Source organism: Psammomys obesus, unplaced genomic scaffold (assembly GCF_907164565.1).
Source record: "Psammomys obesus unplaced genomic scaffold, mPsaObe1.curated_primary_1811, whole genome shotgun sequence".
Classification (NCBI taxonomy): domain Eukaryota; kingdom Metazoa; phylum Chordata; class Mammalia; order Rodentia; family Muridae; genus Psammomys; species Psammomys obesus.
Window position 1 is genome coordinate 544532 of NW_026586383.1, and position 21799 is coordinate 566330.

The 21799-nt window shown below is 43.6% G+C and overlaps 1 protein-coding gene across 3 annotated transcripts in view; it reads left to right on the forward strand.

Moving 5' to 3' along the window:
• The window catches only part of Scap (SREBF chaperone), a 59749-nt gene that overhangs the window by 16082 nt on the left and 21868 nt on the right, over positions 1 to 21799 (forward strand). For all 3 annotated transcript variants that reach the window (XM_055601854.1, XM_055601852.1, XM_055601853.1), the window contains exons 2-3: positions 5449 to 5667; positions 20483 to 20612. In XM_055601854.1, the coding sequence (XP_055457829.1) occupies positions 5546 to 5667; positions 20483 to 20612 (252 nt within the window). In that variant the 5' untranslated portion in view covers positions 5449 to 5545. The remainder of the gene's footprint in view (positions 1 to 5448; positions 5668 to 20482; positions 20613 to 21799) is intronic.

The window sequence follows — 21799 nt, forward strand, 5'->3', positions numbered from 1 at the left end:
AGGGGGAGAGGGAGAGAGGAATGAGTGAACCTAGACTTAAGCTTTACATTTTATCCAAAATGAGCTGATATACCACATATTTAATGTAAAACAGAACACATTTTAGGAGAAAATTACATTTTAGCCAAGGAGTACCACTTCTAAAGACTAATATACCCAAAATAATTAAATTCCGTTTTTAAAATGTGTGCAAGAATATTCACTAGTGTATTATTCACAGCAGCTGGGGAGTGCAGAAACTACAGAGTGTGTTAACTGATGAATGGATAAGCAGAGTGTGACTGAAGTGCATTTAGTGAAGAGTTAGTCAGTGGGGAGACCGAATGGAGCACTAACTCAGCAGCAATCCTTCAGCCTTGAAAACACGGTGGAAGAAGGCATTCACAGAGACAGTGTCTGATCCCACTGTTTGAAATGTCCAGAATAAGAGTATCTGTAGAGACTGGAAGTGGACTGGTAGGTATCAGGGTGGAAGTGGTGAAGGCAACAGGGAACAGTAGCAAATGGGCATATGGTTTTTCTTAGGAGTTGATGGCAGGCAGGCCAGCAAAATTCACTTCTGTGAGCACTTCAAATGGTGGGTGATTTTCTTATGGTATATGAATTTTTTTTTTCAAGCAGGTTCTGTATGTATATAGCCCTAGCTGGCCTGGAACGTGCTGTATGGACCAGGCTAATCTTGAATTTTTAGCAATCCTCTTGCCTCTCCCCAGGTTCTGAGATTATAGGTGTAAGCTATTGTGCCTGACTTAATATTTCATTTTTTTTCAAAAACTACTTAACAATTTAGAAATAACACAATTAGAAGATGAGACATTTCTGGCCGGAGAGACACTCAGTGGTTAAGAACACACGCCGTCTTGCGAAGGACCCAGGTTCAGTCCCCACCACCCATAGGGCACCTCATGAGCACCTGAAACTCCTTATCTAGCAGAGTTAAAGCCTCCGGCCACATGCACTCATGCCCTCTTTCAGACAAGTATATGCATATGATTTAAAATAAGTCTTTACAAAAAAGATAGAGGAAATGAGACGTTCCCTGGGAAGACACCCTGGTGGTGAATTAGTGCATGGAGAACCCATTAGCGCTGCCCAGGCTGAGGCTGTGCATATGTAATTGGGGTGTGGAAAATAATTTGGAAATTTCTTTTATTTTTGTGGTGGGGGTCTAGAGGTTGAGGCAAGTCTCAATCTTGGTCTTCAGCTTGATCTCTAGTCAAGGCTAATCTTGTACTCCTGATCCTGCTGCCTCCACTTCCAAGTGCTTCTGGTTGCAGGTATGTACCGCCACGTCTAGTGTGCTTTCTCCTCTTTGACAGTACTAGGGATTGAACCCAAGCGTCATGCATGGGAGGTACGTGTTCTACACATCCCAGCGTTCTTTCTTCTAGGCATTCCAGAAAATAGTTAAAGGAAATGAGACATTCTAGAAGAGGATAGGAAATGAATTGCTTCATATGTTAGTAGACTGTGTATGTGCTCTTTCCCAAACTTCTGTGTTTTACAGTCTCATTTGGGATGAGTTCAGAGTAATAGGGAATGCTGTTTCTTCCCCTCTGCTCACATACTTATTTCTTTCCTTAGTACCTTCTATCTTTTGAGCTCCTTGGTGTGGCTTGGCCTGGGTTTGTCCTCTCCTAGGCCTCTTATGCAGTCCTGTCTTGGGCTTCTAATAACAAGCTTCTTTATTTTTGCTTATATATACGGTCTTCCTCAAAGGCATAAGCAGAATTGCTTTGTTTTTGTTGTTGTTTTGTTTTTTTCAAAACAGGATTTTTCTGTGTAACCCTAGCCTTCCCGAAACTTGCTCTGTAGACCAGGCCAGACTGGTTTCAATCAGAGAAGGACCTCAGAGATCCATCTGCTTCTGCCTCCTTCATGCTGGGGATTAAAGGCTTGTGCCATCATGCCCAGGTTTTTGTTTTGTTTTATTTTGTTTTCCTTATGTTTTTATGTAACATGGTCTACTTAGGCCTCCAGGGCAAGACTGTCTCTTTAAATTCGGGAGAAGGGCTGTAGATTTTTATCTGAAGCAACCTCTGGGGCAATGTAGGAAAACAGGTTATTGGTTCAGGTTGGGTAAATTGTGCTTTGGAATAGCTTTGCAGTACAATTTCTATTGGTTATAGAAATGCATAGTGGCTCTTTCTAGGTTCAGGTAGGTGAACTGTGCCATGAGCTAAATTTTAGATTTGTTTTCCATATGCTCTGATAATCTACAGTTAGTGTAAATGATATCAGTGAAAGTTGAGAGATGTTTGTATTGGCTACAGAATGGAAGTGAATATTAGCTTTAGTGTTCATCTCATGTTATTTTAAGTGTAAGAGCTGGACTGTTGAGATGGGTCCCTTTCCTGGGTAGCTGATGTGTTTACAAGAGAGGCCATGGAAAGAGACAAGGATTAGGTATAGAATTTGCTGGAGGGTTTTGTCTTGTAAAGCATTTAAAGGAAGAGATTCAGGCAGCTAGTTATGGTAGCCTGTCTGTGTCTCTGGCAGGTGTACTTCTTTGTGTTTGCTTTGCCTTAGGGGACGGAGGGAGGGTAAGTTGCTTCCTCAGGGTCTCTGCAGGTGGCCCACTGTTGAGCAGGTCCTTTGCTGGAGACTTCGTTGACTTGTCATTTGAGGGTGAGCCACTTGAACAGTGGAGCTGTTGTGAACGCTTTGGCTCCGCTTACCAGCAGCACTCATCTGCTGCCTCTGTTCACTGTCTAGTGAAGAGATCTACAGGGACCTCTTTGCACACCCTTAGAGAAGATTCCTCAGCTGGAGAATCGGATGTGTGCCTGAAGTCTAATGCTTCTAGGAAGGTAGAAGGTGGCATTCCTATTAATTTGTGAATTAGTTAAGATGTGATTCCCTTTGCTTCTGATTTCTGGTCTTGGCACTTGAGGAGTCATCTTTATAGCCTGGATTGTCATCAGTGAGCTTAATCAAGCCAAGACACATGTCTGAGCAAGTTCTCAATAGCATAGACCAAGGAAACAGCAACATGGAACAGAAGTAAACTTAAACTTGAACCCACTAGAGAACTATACCAAAAAGAGAATTCTAGATTCTTTGCCTTTCTTTAAGAATTTTCTATTTTGCTTGGTTTAAAATTAGTAGCAAATAACAAATTAACTTAAATTAAGTTAGGACAAGAAAAAGGATTTATTGGAAGGTTATGGGGTGGCTTATAGACTGGGAAAAAAAGTTGATGAGCCAGTCTTCAGAAAGGACTGGAGCCAAAACAGCCTGGGGATCTTGGGAGCAACAATCTTGGTGCGGGTGAATAAGAACCACCATTAATAGCCAGTTCTTCCTCCATTCTGTTCAGAAGCCAGTGTCCAGGGAGTGCGGCCCAGCTGTTACGGCCTGAGTCAAGGTAGTGGACTTTGACTAATAGCCAGGCCCTGTGGACCTAGTAGGAGTCTGTGAGTCCCAGTGGGCTGCTGTTACTTTAAAAAGGAGACAGCTGACAGCAGGCAGAACAGTAGGATTCGTCTGCCCTTAGCTCCTAAGGAACAACTGTGGGATCAAGAATAGACTGCAGCCCAATACTACTACCTTTGAGTAAATTTAGTTTGGTGACTGTTATTTCAAGGTCCTAAGCTTTTTGGTGATTTAACTGAACAGCCTTTATTAGTAATCACAGCTTGTTTGGGAGTGGGTTTGAGGATGTACATTTCTTTGCCAAGATTTTTCTAAGGATTTCTCTCAGTCTGGCCTGTGCACAGGAGAGGACAGGAGAATGTTCAGAGCAACCATTTGGCAGAGCAGCAGAAAGTGTTGTCTGTTATGGAGTCATGCTTGCCTGTGGCCCCCACCCCAGTGGTCTTTCACAAATGCCTGAAATGGGGTTGAATGTGTGTGGCTCAGTGGTAGAGCATTTGGTGAGCTTTTGTGAGGGCCTGGGTTTGATTCTTAGCATCTGAAAAAAAAAATAATAAATAAAAGCAAAAATCCTAATGTGGGCAGAGGGTTGAGGATTGAGCTAGAAAGGAAGTTCTTGGCTTCCTTGGTTGGTCTGGTGAGAGTGATTCAGTGTTTGAGAGAGTCAGGACCTTTCACAGCCCTGCTGTTTATGACCTAGTGACCTGTGATAGTGGGCACTCAACAGCCATTAAAGATCCACTTGAAAAAGTTGCTCCAAGTTCATTGCCTCATGCTGGTGAAAATGAAAAAGGTGGACTCTTGGAGTTTGCAGAATAGAAACAAGCTTTATGAACAGTTACTACAGAAAAGTAAGACATTGAGGAAAGGTGAGAAAGTAAGGGAAAGTGATAGAAACTCCCAAAAGAGGGAAGGGTTTTCAAGAGAGGAAGAAGCCACTGAACTTCCTAGTTTGGAGGTTTTATAGGGCTATGATGGAGACTAGCTGAAGACCTGCTGAGCTTGGTTGGGTCTCTGGGCTCTCGTGTGGGGCGCTCACTGTTGATGTGCTGCGCTCTGAGGGGTGGGTGAAGGCCCTCTCTGTGCACCTCCAGCTTTGTTAGTTACTGACCCTGATGGTCTACTTGCTGTTAGTCGCTTAGCTAACTGTGTTGTTGCCCTCCGCCTTGCAGGTGTGTAAGTGCTGTTATACTGAGCTGGGTTTTCACACTTAGGTGATGGCCTATAGCTTTACCATAGCAGAGTGTTGCCTCTGTCACAGCCACTGTTGGCAGCCGCAGTCTTTCTTGGTTGACTCATGTTTAGCTTCTTGACTGTAGGGTGCTCTGAAGTGATCTTTTAGGCAGGATCTTCTTGTTAGAAGCCATCCTTACTTAAAATTTAGTCTGTTATTATTAGGTACATTAGAAGCAAGACTGTATGAAAGGATAATGGCACCTCACATATATTTCTCAGTTGCCTCAGAGGTGTGGGGGTGGAGAGCTGGCTAGGAGCCATATCCCTCCTCTTACTGTCTAGATTGGTTATCTCATCCTCAACTCTAAGCCCGCTTACTTAACTTGCTCAGTGTTGCAGACCTTCCTATGCTAACCCTCAATCTTTTTAACCTTAGTCTTTGTTCTCACTGCAACACTGATGAGCAAGTTGTAGTTTTTACTATGAGCTCTCTTCCCTTTTAGTATCTACAGAGAACTAGCTCCTGCATCAAGAGAGCAGCCCATACTCACCTAAAAAGGTACCAGGGCTGTATGTATGCATGTACCTGTATTGAGACTCATATCTGCAGACCCTACATATTCTGAAACCAGCTTCTAGCCACATAACTGTCCCCTGTCTGTGACAGTCCTGTTGTACAGAACCAAGTGCCTTAAAAAATTATTTTTTTCTTACATGTATGTCTGTGTAAGGGTCTTGGATTCCCTGGAACTGGAGTTACAGATAGTGGTGAACTGCCATGTGGGTCCTGGGAATTAACCTGGGTCCTTTGGAAGAGCAGCCAGTGCTTCTGACTTCTGAGCCATCTCTCCAGCCCCCAGTACTTAATGTTAACTTCCTTTTCTCCCTTCTGGTTAGGTACCTGCAGAGGATGTCCATTGTCATTGGTAGCCAACATCTTCCGGGCTGATCCATGGTCACTTTCCGGGATGGCAACAAGGTGACTTAGCTGAGGATGACCCTGACCGAAAGGCTGCGTGAGAAGATATCTCAGGCCTTCTACAACCATGGGCTGTTCTGTGCTTCCTACCCCATCCCCATCATCCTCTTCACAGGGCTCTGCATCCTAGCCTGCTGGTATGTTTCTGTTTTGCCCTCTCTGGTAGAACAGTGTGATATGAAGTTAGAGTTCACTAACCCTAACTATGATGGAGCTCTGGGACACTGTAGATTTTTGTGTAGTGGGGACTTAAGGATACTTATTGGAACTGCATAGTAGAGACTTCTGGGAGAAATTTGTAAATGCCAGTAAGAGAACATTCTTTGAAGAAAAAAAAAAAAAGAAAAATAGTCTGGTGACATTTTTCTCCTTCTAAGAAACTGCAAGAAAATTGAAAGGCGGGTTGGAGAGATGGCTCAGAGGTTAAGAGTACTGGCTGCTCTTCCAAAGGTCCTGAGTTCAATTTCCAGCAACCACATGGTAGCTCACAACCATTCTATAATGATATCTGTTGTGCAGGCAGAATGTTGTATAAATAATAATAAGTAAATAAAGCTTAAAAAAGAAAATTGAGGGGCTGGAGAAATGGCTCAGTGGTTAAGAGCACTGTCTGTTCTTCCAGAGAGGTCCTGAGTTCAATTCCCAGCAACCACATATGGCTCACAACCATTTATAATGTGATCTGATGCCCTCTTTGATCACGAAGGCGTGTACTCATGTCTATAAATAAATAAAATCTTTTAAAAAAAAAGAAAATTGAAAGGCATACTCTTCTATTTTCTTTCCTAGCAGTGGCTGTTTTCCTTTAGTGTTAGTTAATAGCAGGAACCTTCAAGTGCTGAAAGGTAAAGTGCGTTTGAACAGCTCATTGGACACCTTCTACAGGCTGGCTCCAAAGACTTGCTTCTCTACTGTTGTCATTTCCTCATGTTCATATGGAGCCTTCTTCTCATCTCTCGTCAATTCTTGGGACCTGCTGTGTTGCAGGGTCTGTAGTAAAAGCCATAGAAGCTTGTGTTTCTTGCTTGTCTTTCACAGGCCTCATAGAAGCCTAAAGATTAACTGATCATGACTTTGAAAAATGAGGGGCTTGATGTAAGGTGGCCTCTTTAACCATAAGACATTGTCAGACATGTAAAGAGCCTATTTTAACATCATTTTCTCTAGACATAATTCTCTTTTCCAGGTTTGGGTGTAGCTCAGGGGTAGAGCTTTGTCATGCTTTACCTAGGTTCAGTTCCTAGCAGATGTGTGCGTGCCCAGGTTTCCCAGGTTAACTGTATACATTGCTGTGCTAGAAGTCTAGCTCAGGACTGAACCTTCTGTTCAGATCTGTTGTGAAGACCATAGACTTTCCCCTAATTTACAGTAAGAAAGATGAATATCATTCATTGAGAGCTTCTTTCCTGGTACCATGTCAGGAATATAATTAAATTTCTCGTTTGTCCTCACAATACTTAGGAAATGGTCCAGTTTTCTCGTCTTTCAACAAAGGGGTTGGAATTTAGTGACATGCCTGGTTCTTACCGCTACTAAATTTGGCCTCTAGAACTCTGGTGCTTGTTCCTGTGGCCTCTGTTACCCGCCTCTTACCACTGTGGCTCAGTCTATATTGATGTTTAAAATCTACCAGACTGTGTTACATATGATAAAATACTTACAGAGACACATGCTACATGGTGAATTAGGAGTGCTGTGAGAGTCTAGCTATTAAAAAAAACAAAAAAACAAAAAAACAAAAAACAAACCAGACTAACAAAATCAAAATCTCTGTTAACTGGTATGTTTCTTTAGTGTTTTACTTGTCTAGGCTGGTTTATAGGACAAGGCAGGCTCCAAGACATGCAGGATTGTCAGAACCATATGGAAGGTGGACTACTCCCAGACTGGTGGGCTGGGGACCACACACTGGGAAGCTCTAAGCTATTACCATTTGTGTGTACCTGGAACTCACTGAGATTAGCCTGTGCATGCCTCCCAAGTGTGGAGGTTAAAGGTGTGTGCCAAAGAAAACTTTCCGTGCACCATGTGGGGCTGATAGATGGAACTCAAGTTCACCTTGTCAGCAGGTGCCTTGACCCACTGAGCCATCTCAACAGCCTTAACGGAATGCCTTTTGGCATGAATAGCACCCAGGCTGGTGCCTTCAGAAGGCTAACCAGATAGGCCCTCTGGAAAACTCCAGTATCTCTACTCCAGGAGCACAGCTCTGTTTTGAAGTCCTGGGCAGTTTCTCACACCTGATAGGAAGGGAATTAAGTGGATGATTGGTAGTGTCTAATCTTACAAAGTGGGAATCTGTCAGACCTGTAGCAGTGTGGGCTCTTCACCCTCATAGTACAGGATTGTTTCCTGGGTGCTTATCATGGGGGGATTTGGAGATAGTCTGCTCTCTCTGAGCTGTGCCATAGAGATGTTCTTACTTATTTCCCTTCTTCTCCGAGGAGCTCATTGAGATCTTGGACATAGGCATACAAACCTCAGTGTCATCTTCTGTTCTGGGAAGTTTTTCTTTTGGAACAACTTCTTTTTGTCAGCCTTGAGTTGCCTAGAGGAAACAAAGCATGGATAGCAGCCAGCTTTTAGTAACTGTGTTAGATATTCAGGCTCCATTTAACTGTTGCTTTTTATTTCTTAGATGAGATTTGTTAAGCATAGACCCAAAGGACCTCTGCACTTAATATCCCTACTCAGATCCAGTAACTTTCTGAGCTACAGCAATTTAGCTGTGTTTACCCCAGTTCATCACCAAGTCGCTCCCCAAAATGAACAGAGCAGGATTGGGCTGGGGGTGGAGGTAGTAACTAATGACAGATGAGGAATGTGCCTTTTTCCATTGAGGCTGAAGAATCAGGATTGAGAGGCTGTGTAGTGGGACGTGGTGACGCCCTTGATCCCAGGGCCTGGTAAGCAGAGGCAGGCAGATGTCTGGGAGTTCGAGGCCAGCCTGGTCTGCAATCCAGGACAGCCAAGGCTACACAGGGAAACTGTCTCGAAAAACCAAAAGCAAAAAGAAAAAGAGAGGCTATGTATCTGGGAGTCAGGATCCTCTCAGACAACATCAGGGGTCTGATTTTCTTCTGTAAGTTGGTGCTGAGGCTCTAGCAGCCGTGGTTGAGAGCTGAGGACAGGCCTTCATATAGCCTGAGAGCTGAGCCTTGTAAATTGGCTTTGGTAAATTTTCTGCCTGGCTCCTAAGTGCAGTGACTGTTCCTCTCTCCCCTGGGAAAATCTGATGAAACTTGTAGCAAATAGGCATTATAGCGAAAGTTGTGTTTATATTTCACAGAGGTTAGGCTCCTGGGACCAGTGGGTGGCCCAGCAAGGAAGGAGACTTTTGCCTTAGACCTTCCCAGTAAGTGTGGGTGGGCGTGGGTGCACTATGAAGTAAGGAAAAGGGTACAGGAAGGTAGAGTTCAGCGCAGAGAGGAAGTTGGTATCATGCTGAAATCTTACCAAGCCTCTGGAGGATGATAGTCTTGCAGGAGCTTTAGGACAAACTTGGTCCCTTTTCCTCTTGCTTTTCTTTTCAGGAGAGCTGGCAACTTCAGCTGAGGCTGTGTATCTCTGCTTTAGTGGTCTGTATTTCTCAACCCCTTTCTCCCTTTCTGCCTACACCTCAGGTTGTTGTATACACAGTGGGCTTGCCTCTTCATCTGCTTAGACACATTTATATATTCGTTTCACAAATAACAATAACAACAAAAATTCAGAGTAACTTAAGCCTGTCTGTGTTTATAGTTAGGTGAACCAGAGTGCCTGATGGAGCTTCAAAGCAGCTCTGGCCTCTGCTCTAAAGTCTTCAATCTGGAGAAGCCAAGTGGCTAGCTCTTCGTACCTGTTCATGACACTGCCTGGTTGAACATTCAAAGCAAGAGCCTCCTTTTCTGGTCTTATATATAAACACTGTAAAAATTCTCCAAATACAATCCTTGCTTCGTCACCAAGGATTCACTCAAGTAGAAGGAAAACCCTTCCATCTTTCACTACCTGATTCTTCTAGTCTTGTACTGTTCACCCCTGGGAAATGAGGGACTAGTGAGTCAGCTGGGTTTGGGGGTACACTTGTAGTCCCAACGAGGCTCTCTGTTGGGTTTCTGTGAGTTCAAGGCCAGCCTGCTCTGCATAGTACATTTCAGGCCAGACAGGGCTATGCAATGAGACCTTGTCTGATAAACAAAAGCAAAGGGCCGTAGAGATGGCTCAGCACTTAAGAGCACTTGCTGCCCTTCTAGAGGACCCAGGTTTATTACTCACACTGCTGCTCACAATCATCTGTAACTCCATCTCGAGGGAATCTTTTGGCTTCTCTGGGCACCAGGGACTCAAGCACTGCACAGACATATATGCAGGCAAAACACCTGTACATATAAAATAAATTTTAATTAAAAAAAATTGGGAGAGGTGGCCAGATGGTAGTGATGCATGCCTTTAATTCCAGCACTTAGGAGGCAGAGACAGGCAGATCTCTGAGTTTGAGGCCAGCCAAGTCTACAGAGTGAGTTCTAGGACAGCCAGGGTTACACTGAGAAACCCTGTCTTGAAAAACAAACACAATTAGAGAATGAGAATGTGAATATCCCACTCCTGATATCTCCAAGATGGTGTCTCATGTGACATCTTCTTTGATCATTTCTTGGCTGCAGCGTCTCTAGTGTCTACAAATATTCCCAGCAGAGGTGACTGGAGGGTGCGAATGGAAGGACTGGAGAGCTAAGAAGTTTGTGTGGTTAATGGGGCTCACTCTTACATGAAAATGCAGGGCTGCTTATTCAAAAAGCAGGAAGAAATACCATGGGGAGTATTAAAATACACTTGAATGGGAGCAGGTGACAGGCTAAAATGTCTTCCAGATGTTCTATGGTGCTGTTGTCCTGGAGACACACCTGTGCCTACTTTGCCTTGATTTTGTACTCAGTCCTCTGCCAGAGTGTCATAGCACCCAGGCAGGGAGAAAGTGGGTCCTGCGATTCAAGGGACAGGGTAGCTAGTGGCCGAGACCTGACCCTGAGAGGAGGGAGGAGGACTTGTCTTTCAGGACCACAGTGTAACTTATTGTTCTACCTGCCTTCATTTATAAGACAGAGTTTTAGTTTGGGCTTCCTCCTAGACAAACATTTGAACTTGAGTAGCTTTTATACACGATGAAATGAGCACTAGCAGGGGCAGGAGATAGCAGGGAAGGCCTGTCCTCTGGCAGCTTAGCACCCTGAGCAGCTGGGACACTAAGAATCTCACAGCACTTCCTCCTGGGGGCCCAGCCAGGTGTTCTCCACTCCATAAAGGGACAGATAGAAAATATTTTAAGATTTTCAGGACACATGTAGTCTGTTAAATTGTCTGATTTTCTTATTTTTTTTTATATATCTTTTTTCTTTTCAATTCTTTTATTCTTTTTTTAAATTTTTAATTATACTTTATTTACTTTGTATTCCCCCTCTAGTTCCCTTTCTCCTCCCCTCCCAATCCCTCCCTTCCTCCCCCTTCTCCCCACACTCCCCTCCCCAAGTCCACTGATAAGGGAGGGTTTCTTTTTTATATATCTTTAAAGACACGAGGAAATACTTTAAAATATTCTTAACTAACATGCTGAAAAAGAAAAAAAAATGGAGGTCATAGTGGTGTGTGCTTAGTAGAACACCAAAAAACAAACAAAAATAGGCCATGGCTAGATTTGATCTGTGGGCTGTGCTCTTACAACTTCCAATCTGTATAGTAGCAGCGCTGGCCACTGGTTGGGGGCTGCATCCAGTTAGCACTGACCTCCAGAACTCATGGCCTGTCTCACTGAGGCAGTGCCCTCCAGCAGCAGTAGAACATTTTCGGGCAAAGAGGGGCAAGTAGTAGCCATTGAGAGTTGGGTCACATACCCAGAATGAGCAGAAAGGGTGAGTTTAGGGTCTGCCAGTCCCTGGTGATATCTTGCCTGGCCAGATATAGACATAAGGCTATACAGGCAAAGCAGCGAAACGTGGCCCACAGGGATGTCAGGACAGCATGAGAGAGGAGGCTTCTGGTACTAATAGGACCCTGTAAGCCACACAGAGGAGTCTGGACTTTAGTCTAAACCTGTTTATACAAGGAAGTGATTTGAAGACCTCAATCAGGGAGTCTACTTGGGCCAATACAGTATCAAAAGTTCAAAGCCAGCCCGGGAAACCTAGTGAGACCCTGTTTCAGAATAGAAAGTAAAAAGAGGGCTGAGACTATAGCTTAATGGTAGAGCACTTTTCTGCTTTGTACAAGGTCCTAGATTCAGTTCCTGGCACTGCCATGAGAAAACAGTGAAAGAAAAACTAAAACATCAGAAGCTGAGTGAGTGCCTTACCAGTGCTGATTTCAGTAATTTTACCTTTAAATCAGCTGATAGTTTCTTATGATTGCCATATCTATTTTAAAACATTATTCAGTGTTGGGTATAATGATATACTCCTTCACTCTCAGCACTTGGGAGGCAGAGGCAGGGAAATGTCTGAGTTTGAGTCCAGATATATAGAGAGAACCTGTCTCAAAAAACAAACAAATGTTATCTGGGCTGACAAAATGACTCACAGGTGGTGGTATTTGCCAGCAAGCCTAATAACCTGAGTTTAATCTCCAGGACTCATATGGAAGAAAGAAAAAAAAAAAACTCCTACAAATTGTCCTCTGGCTTACACTTACAAAAATAAATAAATAAATATTTAAAAAGTTACAAAACATTATTCAAAGCATGCCATTATAGACTTAAGATGCCAGTGTTAAGTCTCCAGGATGACTTCCAGTAACTTTTAAACATAGGTGGAGAACAGAGGATGTAGCTCAGTGGTAGACACAAATATGAGGCTCTCAGTTCAACCTCTAATTGTACAAAATAAAAAACTACAAATCAGTTTGAGCCAGATATGGTGGTATAGACCTGTAATCCTACGTTCGGGAGGTGGAGATAGGATCAAGAATTCAAGATCAGAGATGAAGAGAGGGTCAGTGCTTAAAAGCACTTGTTCTTTATTATTATTATTATTATTATTATTATTATTATTATTTAATTTACTTTATTTTATGTGCATTGGTTTGAGAGTGTCAGGCCTGGAGTTACAGACAGGTGTGAACTGCTATGTGGGTACTGGGAATTGAACTCGGGTCCTTAGGAAGAGCAAATAGTGCTCTTAACCACTGAGCCATCTCTCCAGCCCCAGCACTTGTTCTCCTGGAGGACCCAGGTCAGTTCCCAGCATCCACGCAGCAGGCAACAGTTGCCTGCAACTTCATTTATAGGAGGATCTGATGCCCTCTTATCAGCTCTTCAGGCCCTGCACACACATGCTATATAAACATGTATTTAAGTAAAACATCCACACACATACAATAAAAAAATCTTAGGGGAAAAAAAAAGAATTCAAGACCATCCTTAGCTCTGCAGCAATTTTTGAGGTTAACTTGGGCTACATAAGACCCTTTCTCAGCCTCCTCAGCCCAAATTAATATCTATAAAAAAGGAAATAGGGAATCAGAATGCTCACCATGGGAGTCAGTGAATAAATAGGTTTATGTTGTTGTTTTGGGTGTTTTTTAAGAAAGGGTTTCTTTGGGTAGCCCTGGCTAATCTGAGACTGCTCTGTAGACCAGGCTGGAACTGAACTCAAAGACCTGCCTGCCTCTGCCTCCCCAGTGCTGGGACTAAAAGCTTGCACTACCACTACCCAGATAAATAAGTAATTTTTTTAAGGAACAAAAACCAAATAATATATAGAAAATAAACAATGAAATAGCCTAAGTATATTTTTATATAATCACATTAAGTGAAGTCAGTTAAGCTCTCCTGTTAGAAGAGACTGGTAGATTAAAATGTAAGAGTTATCTGAATGCTGTCTGTCTACAGGACACTTTAACTAGCACTATAGGGGCTGGAGCAATGGCTCAGTGATGAAGAACACTGGCTGCTCTTCCAGAGGACCACGGTTCGATTCCCAGCATCCACATGGCAACTTACAACTGTCTGTAACTCTAGTTCCAGGGGCTCTAACGCCCTGTTTTCTTCTGGCCTCCATAAGCACTGCACACGTGTGCTATGTAGACATGCATGCAGGTGAAACACCGTATACATAAATTACTGGAGACTGGAAGGATGCCATAGTATTTAAAAGCAATAGCAGCTTTTCCAGAGGACCAGGGTTCAATTCCCAGCACTCGCTTGTGGTGCACAGAAATACAGTAAGGCAAACACTCATATACATAAAATAAAAATAAATAAAATCTTTAAAAATTTTAAAAATACCAAGTTTGTCTTTCTCCTTCTAGGATACTTCACTCAGAATGATCTTTTCTAGATCCCACCACTTGCCTGCAAATTTCGTGATTTCCTCCTTTTTGATTGCTGAGTAGTATTCCATTGTGTAAAAATACAATTTCTGTATCCATTCCTCCGTTGATGGACATCTGGGTTGTTTCCAAGTTCTGGCTATTACAAATAAAGCTGCTACGAACATGGTTGAACAAATGTCCTTGTTGTGTACTTGAGCAAATTTTGGGTATATACCTAGGAGTGGTATAGCTGGGTCTTGAGGTAGCACTACTCCTAGTTGTCTGAGAAAGCGCCAGATTGACTTCCAAAGTGGTTGAACCAGTTTACATTCCCACCAGCAATGGAGGAGGGTTCCTTTTTCTCCACAACCTCTCCAGCATGTGCTATCACTTGAGTTTTTCATCTTGGCCATTCTGATGGGTGTAAGGTGAAATCTCAGGGTCGTTTTGATTTGCATTTCCCTAATGGCTAATGAGGTTGAGCATTTCTTTAAGTGTTTCTCTGCCATTCGATGTTCCTCTTTCGAGAATTCTCTGTTTAGCTCTGTTCCCCATTTTTTAAGTGGATTACTTGGTTTGCTGCTTTTCTGCTTCTTTAGTTCTTTATATATACTGGATATTAGCCCTCTGTCAGATAAAGGGTTGGTGAAGATTCTTTCCCAATCTTTCCCAATAGGCTGTCTATTTGTTTTGATGACAGTGTCTTTTGCTTTACAGAAGCTTTTCAGTTTCATGAGGTCCCATTTATTGATTGAAACTTGGTATATACTCGCTTATATAGACCTACAAGATATGATAAACATAATGAAATCTACACACCTAAAGAAGATAATCAAGAAAGTGGACACAGGCGAAGGTGATTAATCCTCATTTAGAAAGACAAATGGGATGTGCATTGAACTTATGACAGGAGTCTACCACAAAAGGCATCTGAAAGACTCTACCTAGCAGTGTTTCAAAGCAGACACTAAGACTCATAACCAAACCCTCGGCAGAGTGCAGGGAATCATATGAAAGAAGGGAAGTTAGTATGATATGGAAAGGATAGGAGCTGTACAAGGACCAAATATATCCGGGCACAGGGTCTTTTCTGAGACTGACACTCAACCAAGGATCATCTATGGATATAATCTAGAACTTCTGCTCGGATGTGGCCCATGGTAGCTCAGTAACCAAGTAGTTTTCCAAAGTAAGGGGAACACGGACTATTTCTAACAGGATCTCAAGGGCAGGCTGTTTGATCCCCCCCCCCCCCCAGGGGAGGAGCAGTACTGTTAGGCTACAGAGGAGGACTTTGCAGCCAGCCCTAAAGATACCTGATAAAACAGGGTCAAATGAAAGGGGAGGAGGTCCTCCCCTATCAGTGGACTTGGAAAGGGGCAGGGAGGAGACCAGGGAGGGAGTGTGGGTTTGGGGAGGGAATGAGGGAGCGGGATACAGCTGGGACACAGAGTTAACAAAATGTAACTAAAAAGAAAAATAAAATAAAATAAAATAAAAAATTACCTTATGTATAGGCACAATAATTTAAATACCAGATCACAAAGATAGAAAATGATATGCTAGAAGAGTTTCAGATAATAACCAAAGGAGATGTGGAAGGGTGTTATTATTCTCATAGAATAAACTTAAAGTTAAAAAAGGCAAAGGACATAAAAATGATAACTGTTCTATAAAAGGAGGATATAATATCAATAAGCATACATAACTGACAACAGAGCCCCCAGACAGACCATTTATAGTAATGATGGGGATTTCAGTCTTCTACTTCAGTAATGGATATGATATCCAGACAGGAGCCAGGCACAGTGGCACATGCCTATGATCCCAACACTGACAGGGTAAAGGTAGGAGGATCAAGAGTGTAAGGCAGCCTAGGCTACATGAGACTTAGCTCAAAATAAACAGTACATAAAATACAAAAAAGCAACAACCAGCTAAGGTCAGTAAGGAAACAGAGGTTCAACACAACCACATAAACAGAGCACTTCACCCAGCAGCCACAGAGTACACTTATCCCTGAGTGCACAGGTTCCACAAGCAGACCAGGTGTTAGCTACAAGCAAATGCTAATTTTAGAAGTTCCAAAAAGTTCCTTTTTTGACTCTAGTGGAAATAAACCAAAATAAGATAAGTAACAGGAAGAAAACAGAAGAATTCACAAATATATAGAAATTAAAGCCAATGAGTCAAAGAAGTGAGGAGTTAAAAAATACCTTTAGATAATGAAAATAAAAATTGCAGCACACTGCCAGGTGATGGTGGCTCATTCCTTTAATCCTAGCACTTGGGAGGCAGAGGCAGCCAGATCTCTGTGAGTTCAAGACCAGCCTGTTCTATAGAGTTCCAGGACTACACAGAGAAACCTTGTCTTGAAAAATCAGAAAAAAAATTTACAACACATCAAAATACAGTATACTGCCCTGTCCCTCTCCCCTTGAGACAGGGTTTCCAGGCCCAGGCCGTCCTGGACGATTTGTAGACCAGGCTGGCCTCAAACCCACAGTGATCTGCCAGCCTCTGCCTCCTGAGTGCTGGGATTAAATGTGCCCAGCCGAACAGGTTTTTGTTTTTTGTTTGTTTGTTTGTTTGTTTAAGTCTCAGTCCTTCCCTGGGGCACTGCTGATCTAATCACCTTATACTGGTAGGACAACACCTAGAGCTGTTTCTGGGGACCTACATGACAGAGCATGTGCTTAACATGCGTGAGCTAACAAAGGGTAATAGACTGGAGAGACACTGAGGCATCCTGACTGCCGGGTGCCTAAGGGTACTAAGAGAAGTTAACAGAAGGGCAGATTAACAGGTTAAGGTGCTTCTGAAAGGATGACCCCTGGGGTCTAAGGTGACTGTAAGATTGCTGACTGGGTGGCCTAGCCCCAAGGACTGCGGTGGTTAGGTGATGGATAGGCAAAAATGAAGAGGGTAGAAATTAAGTTAACAGGAAGTTGTTGGGAAGATCTACAGCATGGAGTAATGTGGCCCTAATTCTCAGCTCAGAATCGCTCCGCCTCAGTCCTCACTGGGGTGTGGCTTGAGGTCTTCCCTACTTTCTTTTTATTTTACTACAAAAGTTTATTACAGTGTACAGTAGCCTTCAGGATAACACTTCATTCTAGCTGTAGGTGGCAAAGATGTTGTGGCAGGGAATCCACATGTTTAAATAGGAATGGAAGAGGGTCACCATCACCTCAGATAATGAAGAACAGCTTACTTCTTGCCACATTTCTTAATTCCATCTCTGACCAGGGGCCATTCCCCATGGCCTTGGCTTTTAGCTCCTCAAGTTACTGCTCCTCTTTCTGTTTCTGCTTGTCCATCTCCTTGGCTTGCTTTTTAGGCTGTTTCAGGGCCTTCATTTTGCCACCTTCGTGGTCTGACATGGCACCTACAGCCCCTTCACTAGACCCTGATCCTCAGCTGTCTTCCCTACTTTCTGAGTAAGTCTCTTTCCCCCTTGTTTAGTGCCTTCTAAAGACCACCTGGCCTGTTTTGGCTCCCCGACTGGAATGCAAATTTTGAGAGCAGAGATCTTGTCTGTCTTGTGCACCACTGGGCCTTGCATAATGTCTGGCCCTGAGCTGATGCTCAAATATTTGTTGAAAGAGTGACTACTGAGAAAAACTATCAGGCTGGTTGCCTGTTTTGGTGGCACAACTGCCAGGACTGGGCTGTTAGGAAGCCACCATGTCCAGAAGGAGGCAGAAGGAAGCTATACAGAGACTTATCTGCCAAGGGAACCTCACTCTAGCCAGTTGCATCCCCCAGGTTAGACATGTCTTGGATTTTAGGATAACAGAGAGGAAAGCAGACCTTAATATCTCAAAGATGCTTTCCTCTTCTTTAGTCTCTTTAACACAAGATGCTTTGTATCTTAAATTGGCCTAAAACTTAATATGTGGCCTAGGCTGCCCTCAGATTTATAATCTTCATGTTTCTTACTGCTTGCCAGGTACTAGGATTGCAGGGAGGTGGCCTCACACTCAGCCCCAAAGATGTTTTCATGTTGTGGTAGTCTATAGTTCCATTTAAATAGTGTGTCATTTTGAAGCTCACTGCTTGGGTTGGGATTGGTTGATTTAGCTAGATGAACTTCATCCAGTTACTTGATCTTCTATGTCTTCTCTATAAATGGGAGGTGCTGGGAGATTGGCACTTACCTTCTACAGAGAAGTATTTACATGGCTAATACACTTAAAGTGCCTAGAATAATTCCAGGCACAGGGACTTCGAGAGGTGGGCCAGCAGTTCTGAGAATTTGCTGCTCTTCCAGAGGACCCAGGCTTGGTCCTCACACCCACATGGCTGCTAACTGCCATCTGTGACTTCAGTTCCAGGGGATCTAATGCCTCCTGTGGCTTCTGCAGGCACTGTGTACATGTGGTGCGCAGACATACGTGCTGGCAAAACATGCGCACACAACAAGAACAAATCTTTTAAAAAGATGACCTCTAGCACATAGGAAGCCTCATGTATGATGATTTACCTTCCCCCTGGGCTTCTGTCTCCCTGGTGGCCTAAAAGTAAAAGTAGATAGAAAAACACACAGATGTAAACCAAAACTCGATAACCACAGACAGCATCAATACCTCACAAAACAACCAAAAACACCTAGCCAGCCAGGTGTGGTTGTACACACCTATAAATCCCAGCATCTGGGAGGCTAACGGGTGTGAGTTCAAGGCCAGCTTGGACTTCATAAGAAGCTCGAGTCTTAGCCAGGTGGCACACACCTGTAGCCATGGAGATGAAGTTACAGATGAATGTGAGCCACCCAGCATGACTGCTGGGGACTGTCTAAATTCCTCCGGAAAATCAGTGAACACTTACTGTTGAGCGTCTCCAGCCTCCACACCTTTATTCTCAATAGCTTCAACTAGAAACAGCCAAATGTTCCTTGACAGGGAAATAGACAAACGTACTATAATGTATCCATTCAATGGATTACTACACACATCTGATGTCAGGGGGTTTATTGTAGTGCTAGAAATTGAACGTAAGGCTTTGGACATGCTGGGCGAGCAGCCTGCCACTGACTTATGTCTCCAGCCCTGATATATGTCCATAAAAATGAGTGGCTCACCAACAGCCAGTGGTGACCCGTGCCTGTCCTCGGGAGGCAGCAGCAGACAGATAACTCACGGCCAGCCTGGTCTACAGAGAGAGTTCCAGGACAGCCAGGGCTACCCAGAGAAACCCTGTCTCAAAAAACCAAAAGCAAACAAAAAATGAGTGGCTCTGCATGCACCAACATATATGAATATACCAGATATGTGTATATATCGAGCCACTTACAAAAGAGTACATAAATAGGATAGATAATTTGTTTTATATTTTTTTCCAAAATGGGCAAAACTAGGCTGACAAGGTGGCTCAGTGGGTAAAGAGTGTTTGCTTCTAAACCTGACAACTTGAGTTCAGTCCCTGATATCTACATAGTGGAAGGGATGAAAGAACCACTTCCTGCAAGTTGTTCCTGACCTCCACATATGCTCTGGAATGTGCACCTCCCTACACTAAATAAGCAAACAAATAGATTAAAAAAGGAAAGTCAGAACTGTGGCTGGTGTGTAGCTGGATGGTAGAACATACACATAGAAGTATGAGGCTCAGCACCAAAAACAAATGAAAAAAAGGAAATGAATTTGTAGTGGGAGAGACTGTCGTACTTACTGTCCTTGGAGGTCATGAGGCATGTGTTGACTGGCTGTGTCCTCAGGGTCATCTTCTGAGGTTCTGGAAGTGTTCTGGAGTGGTGTGTATAGTGATTAGTTACGGAGTTATGAAAACTGTGCACCTGAGGTATATGTATTATATTGTATGTACGTTGCTTCCTTTTTTTGTTTGCTTGCTTGTTTTCAGGGTATCATCTCAGTATTTCAGCATTAGAAAGCCTCAAATTTGCCACCCTCCTGCCTCAGCCTTTTATACAAATTATTTTTGAATATTAAAATTTTGCTAGGCAAGGTGCCATACGCCTGTAATCCCAGCACTCAGGAAGGCAGAGGCAGTTGGATTTCTGAGAGTTTGAGGCCAGCCTGATTTACAAAGTGACTCCAGGACAGCCAAGGCTGCACAGAGAAACCGTGTCTTGAAAAACAAAAAAACAAACGAACAAAAATTTAAGTGAAACATGAAACAACATACACATGTATTTTATTACTTACTAACCTTAGGCCATTTCTTTTTCTACATGTGATAGGTCTGTTAACGTCTGTTCAACACGGACCTGTGTATTGCCCGCCCTCATTATGTCCTTCACAGTTCTCATGATCTGTTCCTTTAAGTAGAGCACTTGTTCAGCTATCTGAACCAGAACTCTCCTGGATTTGTGTCCCCTCCCCTAGTTTTTGTTTTTAAATCCTATGTCTGATTGATAAGGTTTTGTTTTTAGCGTCTTGTCGAAAGTCTGAAAAAACACTCAGGCAGCCTGTTACACTAGTTGGGCTACCTTGTAGGATTTGTGGCTTAAAAAAAGTGAAAATTTCTGATCTAGATAACTTTAGAATTTCAGCTTTGAAATTTATGGTGAGTAAAATGATGTTTTAAAACATTACTCTAGCAAAGGGGATGCAGTTAGAATTGCAGCAGCCCCCCTGTCACCACATCATGGCCGACTCTTCCTCTCAGGCGTTCTCATTCATCTTTCTCTCCTTCCCTTTTCTCCAGCTACCCGCTGCTGAAGCTCCCCTTGCCTGGAACGGGACCTGTGGAATTCTCCACTCCTGTGCGGGATTACTCGCCCCCGCCTTCGGACTCTGACCGCAAACAAGGAGAGCCCAGTGAGCAGCCAGAGTGGGTAGGTGCTCATCTTGTCACTGAGGAGAGGCCCAGACAGAGAGCTGATTGGTGGAGGCAGGCTCTGCGAGTGGTCAGCTTCAGACTAGTAAATCCGTGTGCTCACCTGCTTTACGAAGGCACCAGAAATATTTAGTTATACATTTAATGAGTAACCTCTATTGAAAGAAAACACTTGACGCAAAAGTCTGACTGCCCTAGAAAAACGAGGATTTTCAGTTGCCCTAGCAGTGACCTGGGTTCATACCTGGCCGACTCACATCACACACAGGGACCAGCTAACGGCCCATCTGCAGTCCTGGGATCGCAGAGCACCTCAGAGTGAGCCTCACTTTCTCAGCTCAGGCAGGTTTTGTTGTTATCTTCATAGTCCAGTCAGGTGCTTTTAAAAGTACAGGGTTAATTAGTTTTTAAACAGCAAGGAAGGTTGGGGCCCCAAAGCAACTAAGTACCTCAGTCACTTAGTTTAGGAGGTCAGTGCTGGGCTAGAATTCTTGTCTCTCCTAATCCTGGTGACTGGACGGCACTATCGTCAGCTGATGAGCACTGGACTGAGCACTGATACAAATGGGAAAAAGAGTCTCTCCAGTTGAAGGGCCCAGATGTGGGACCCACTGATTGTGGTTTCTGTACTTGCTGTTTGAAGCTTGACAGCTCATGTCTGGATATGTCACCCACCATGTCAGGCGAGCGTGCCAGTCCTCCACATGTGGTGCTTTGTCCCCATAGGTTGGTGCTGGGCTTGCTGAGTTTCTTGAGGAAAAGCAGAGCTTGGGACAGAGCTCCTCTCTTCCACCTCTGACAGTATAGCACCTTCTTTCCACCCCTTTTCTGGTTAACACCAACTAACTAGTTAGGCATTTGACTCTCCTGTGGCTGAGCTAGGACACCCTGGTAAGAAGTGTGTGTTACAGCTACACATTGTATCAGTGAGAAATACGTACTCATGCTTGCCGGGTCCTGCCTGTGGCCATCAGGGCCACGTGGTCTGATACTGGCAGAAGCTAGTTCTGGGCTAGAGAGATAGCCCAGTGGTTAAAGCAGGTTCCTAATGGTTTTGGTTCTTAGACACACATCAGGTGGCTTCCAACCACCTGTAACTCCAGTTCCAGAGAATCTGATGTTCTCTGGCCTCTGAGGGAACTTTCACACATGTGCTGCACATAAACGCATAAAGACACACACATG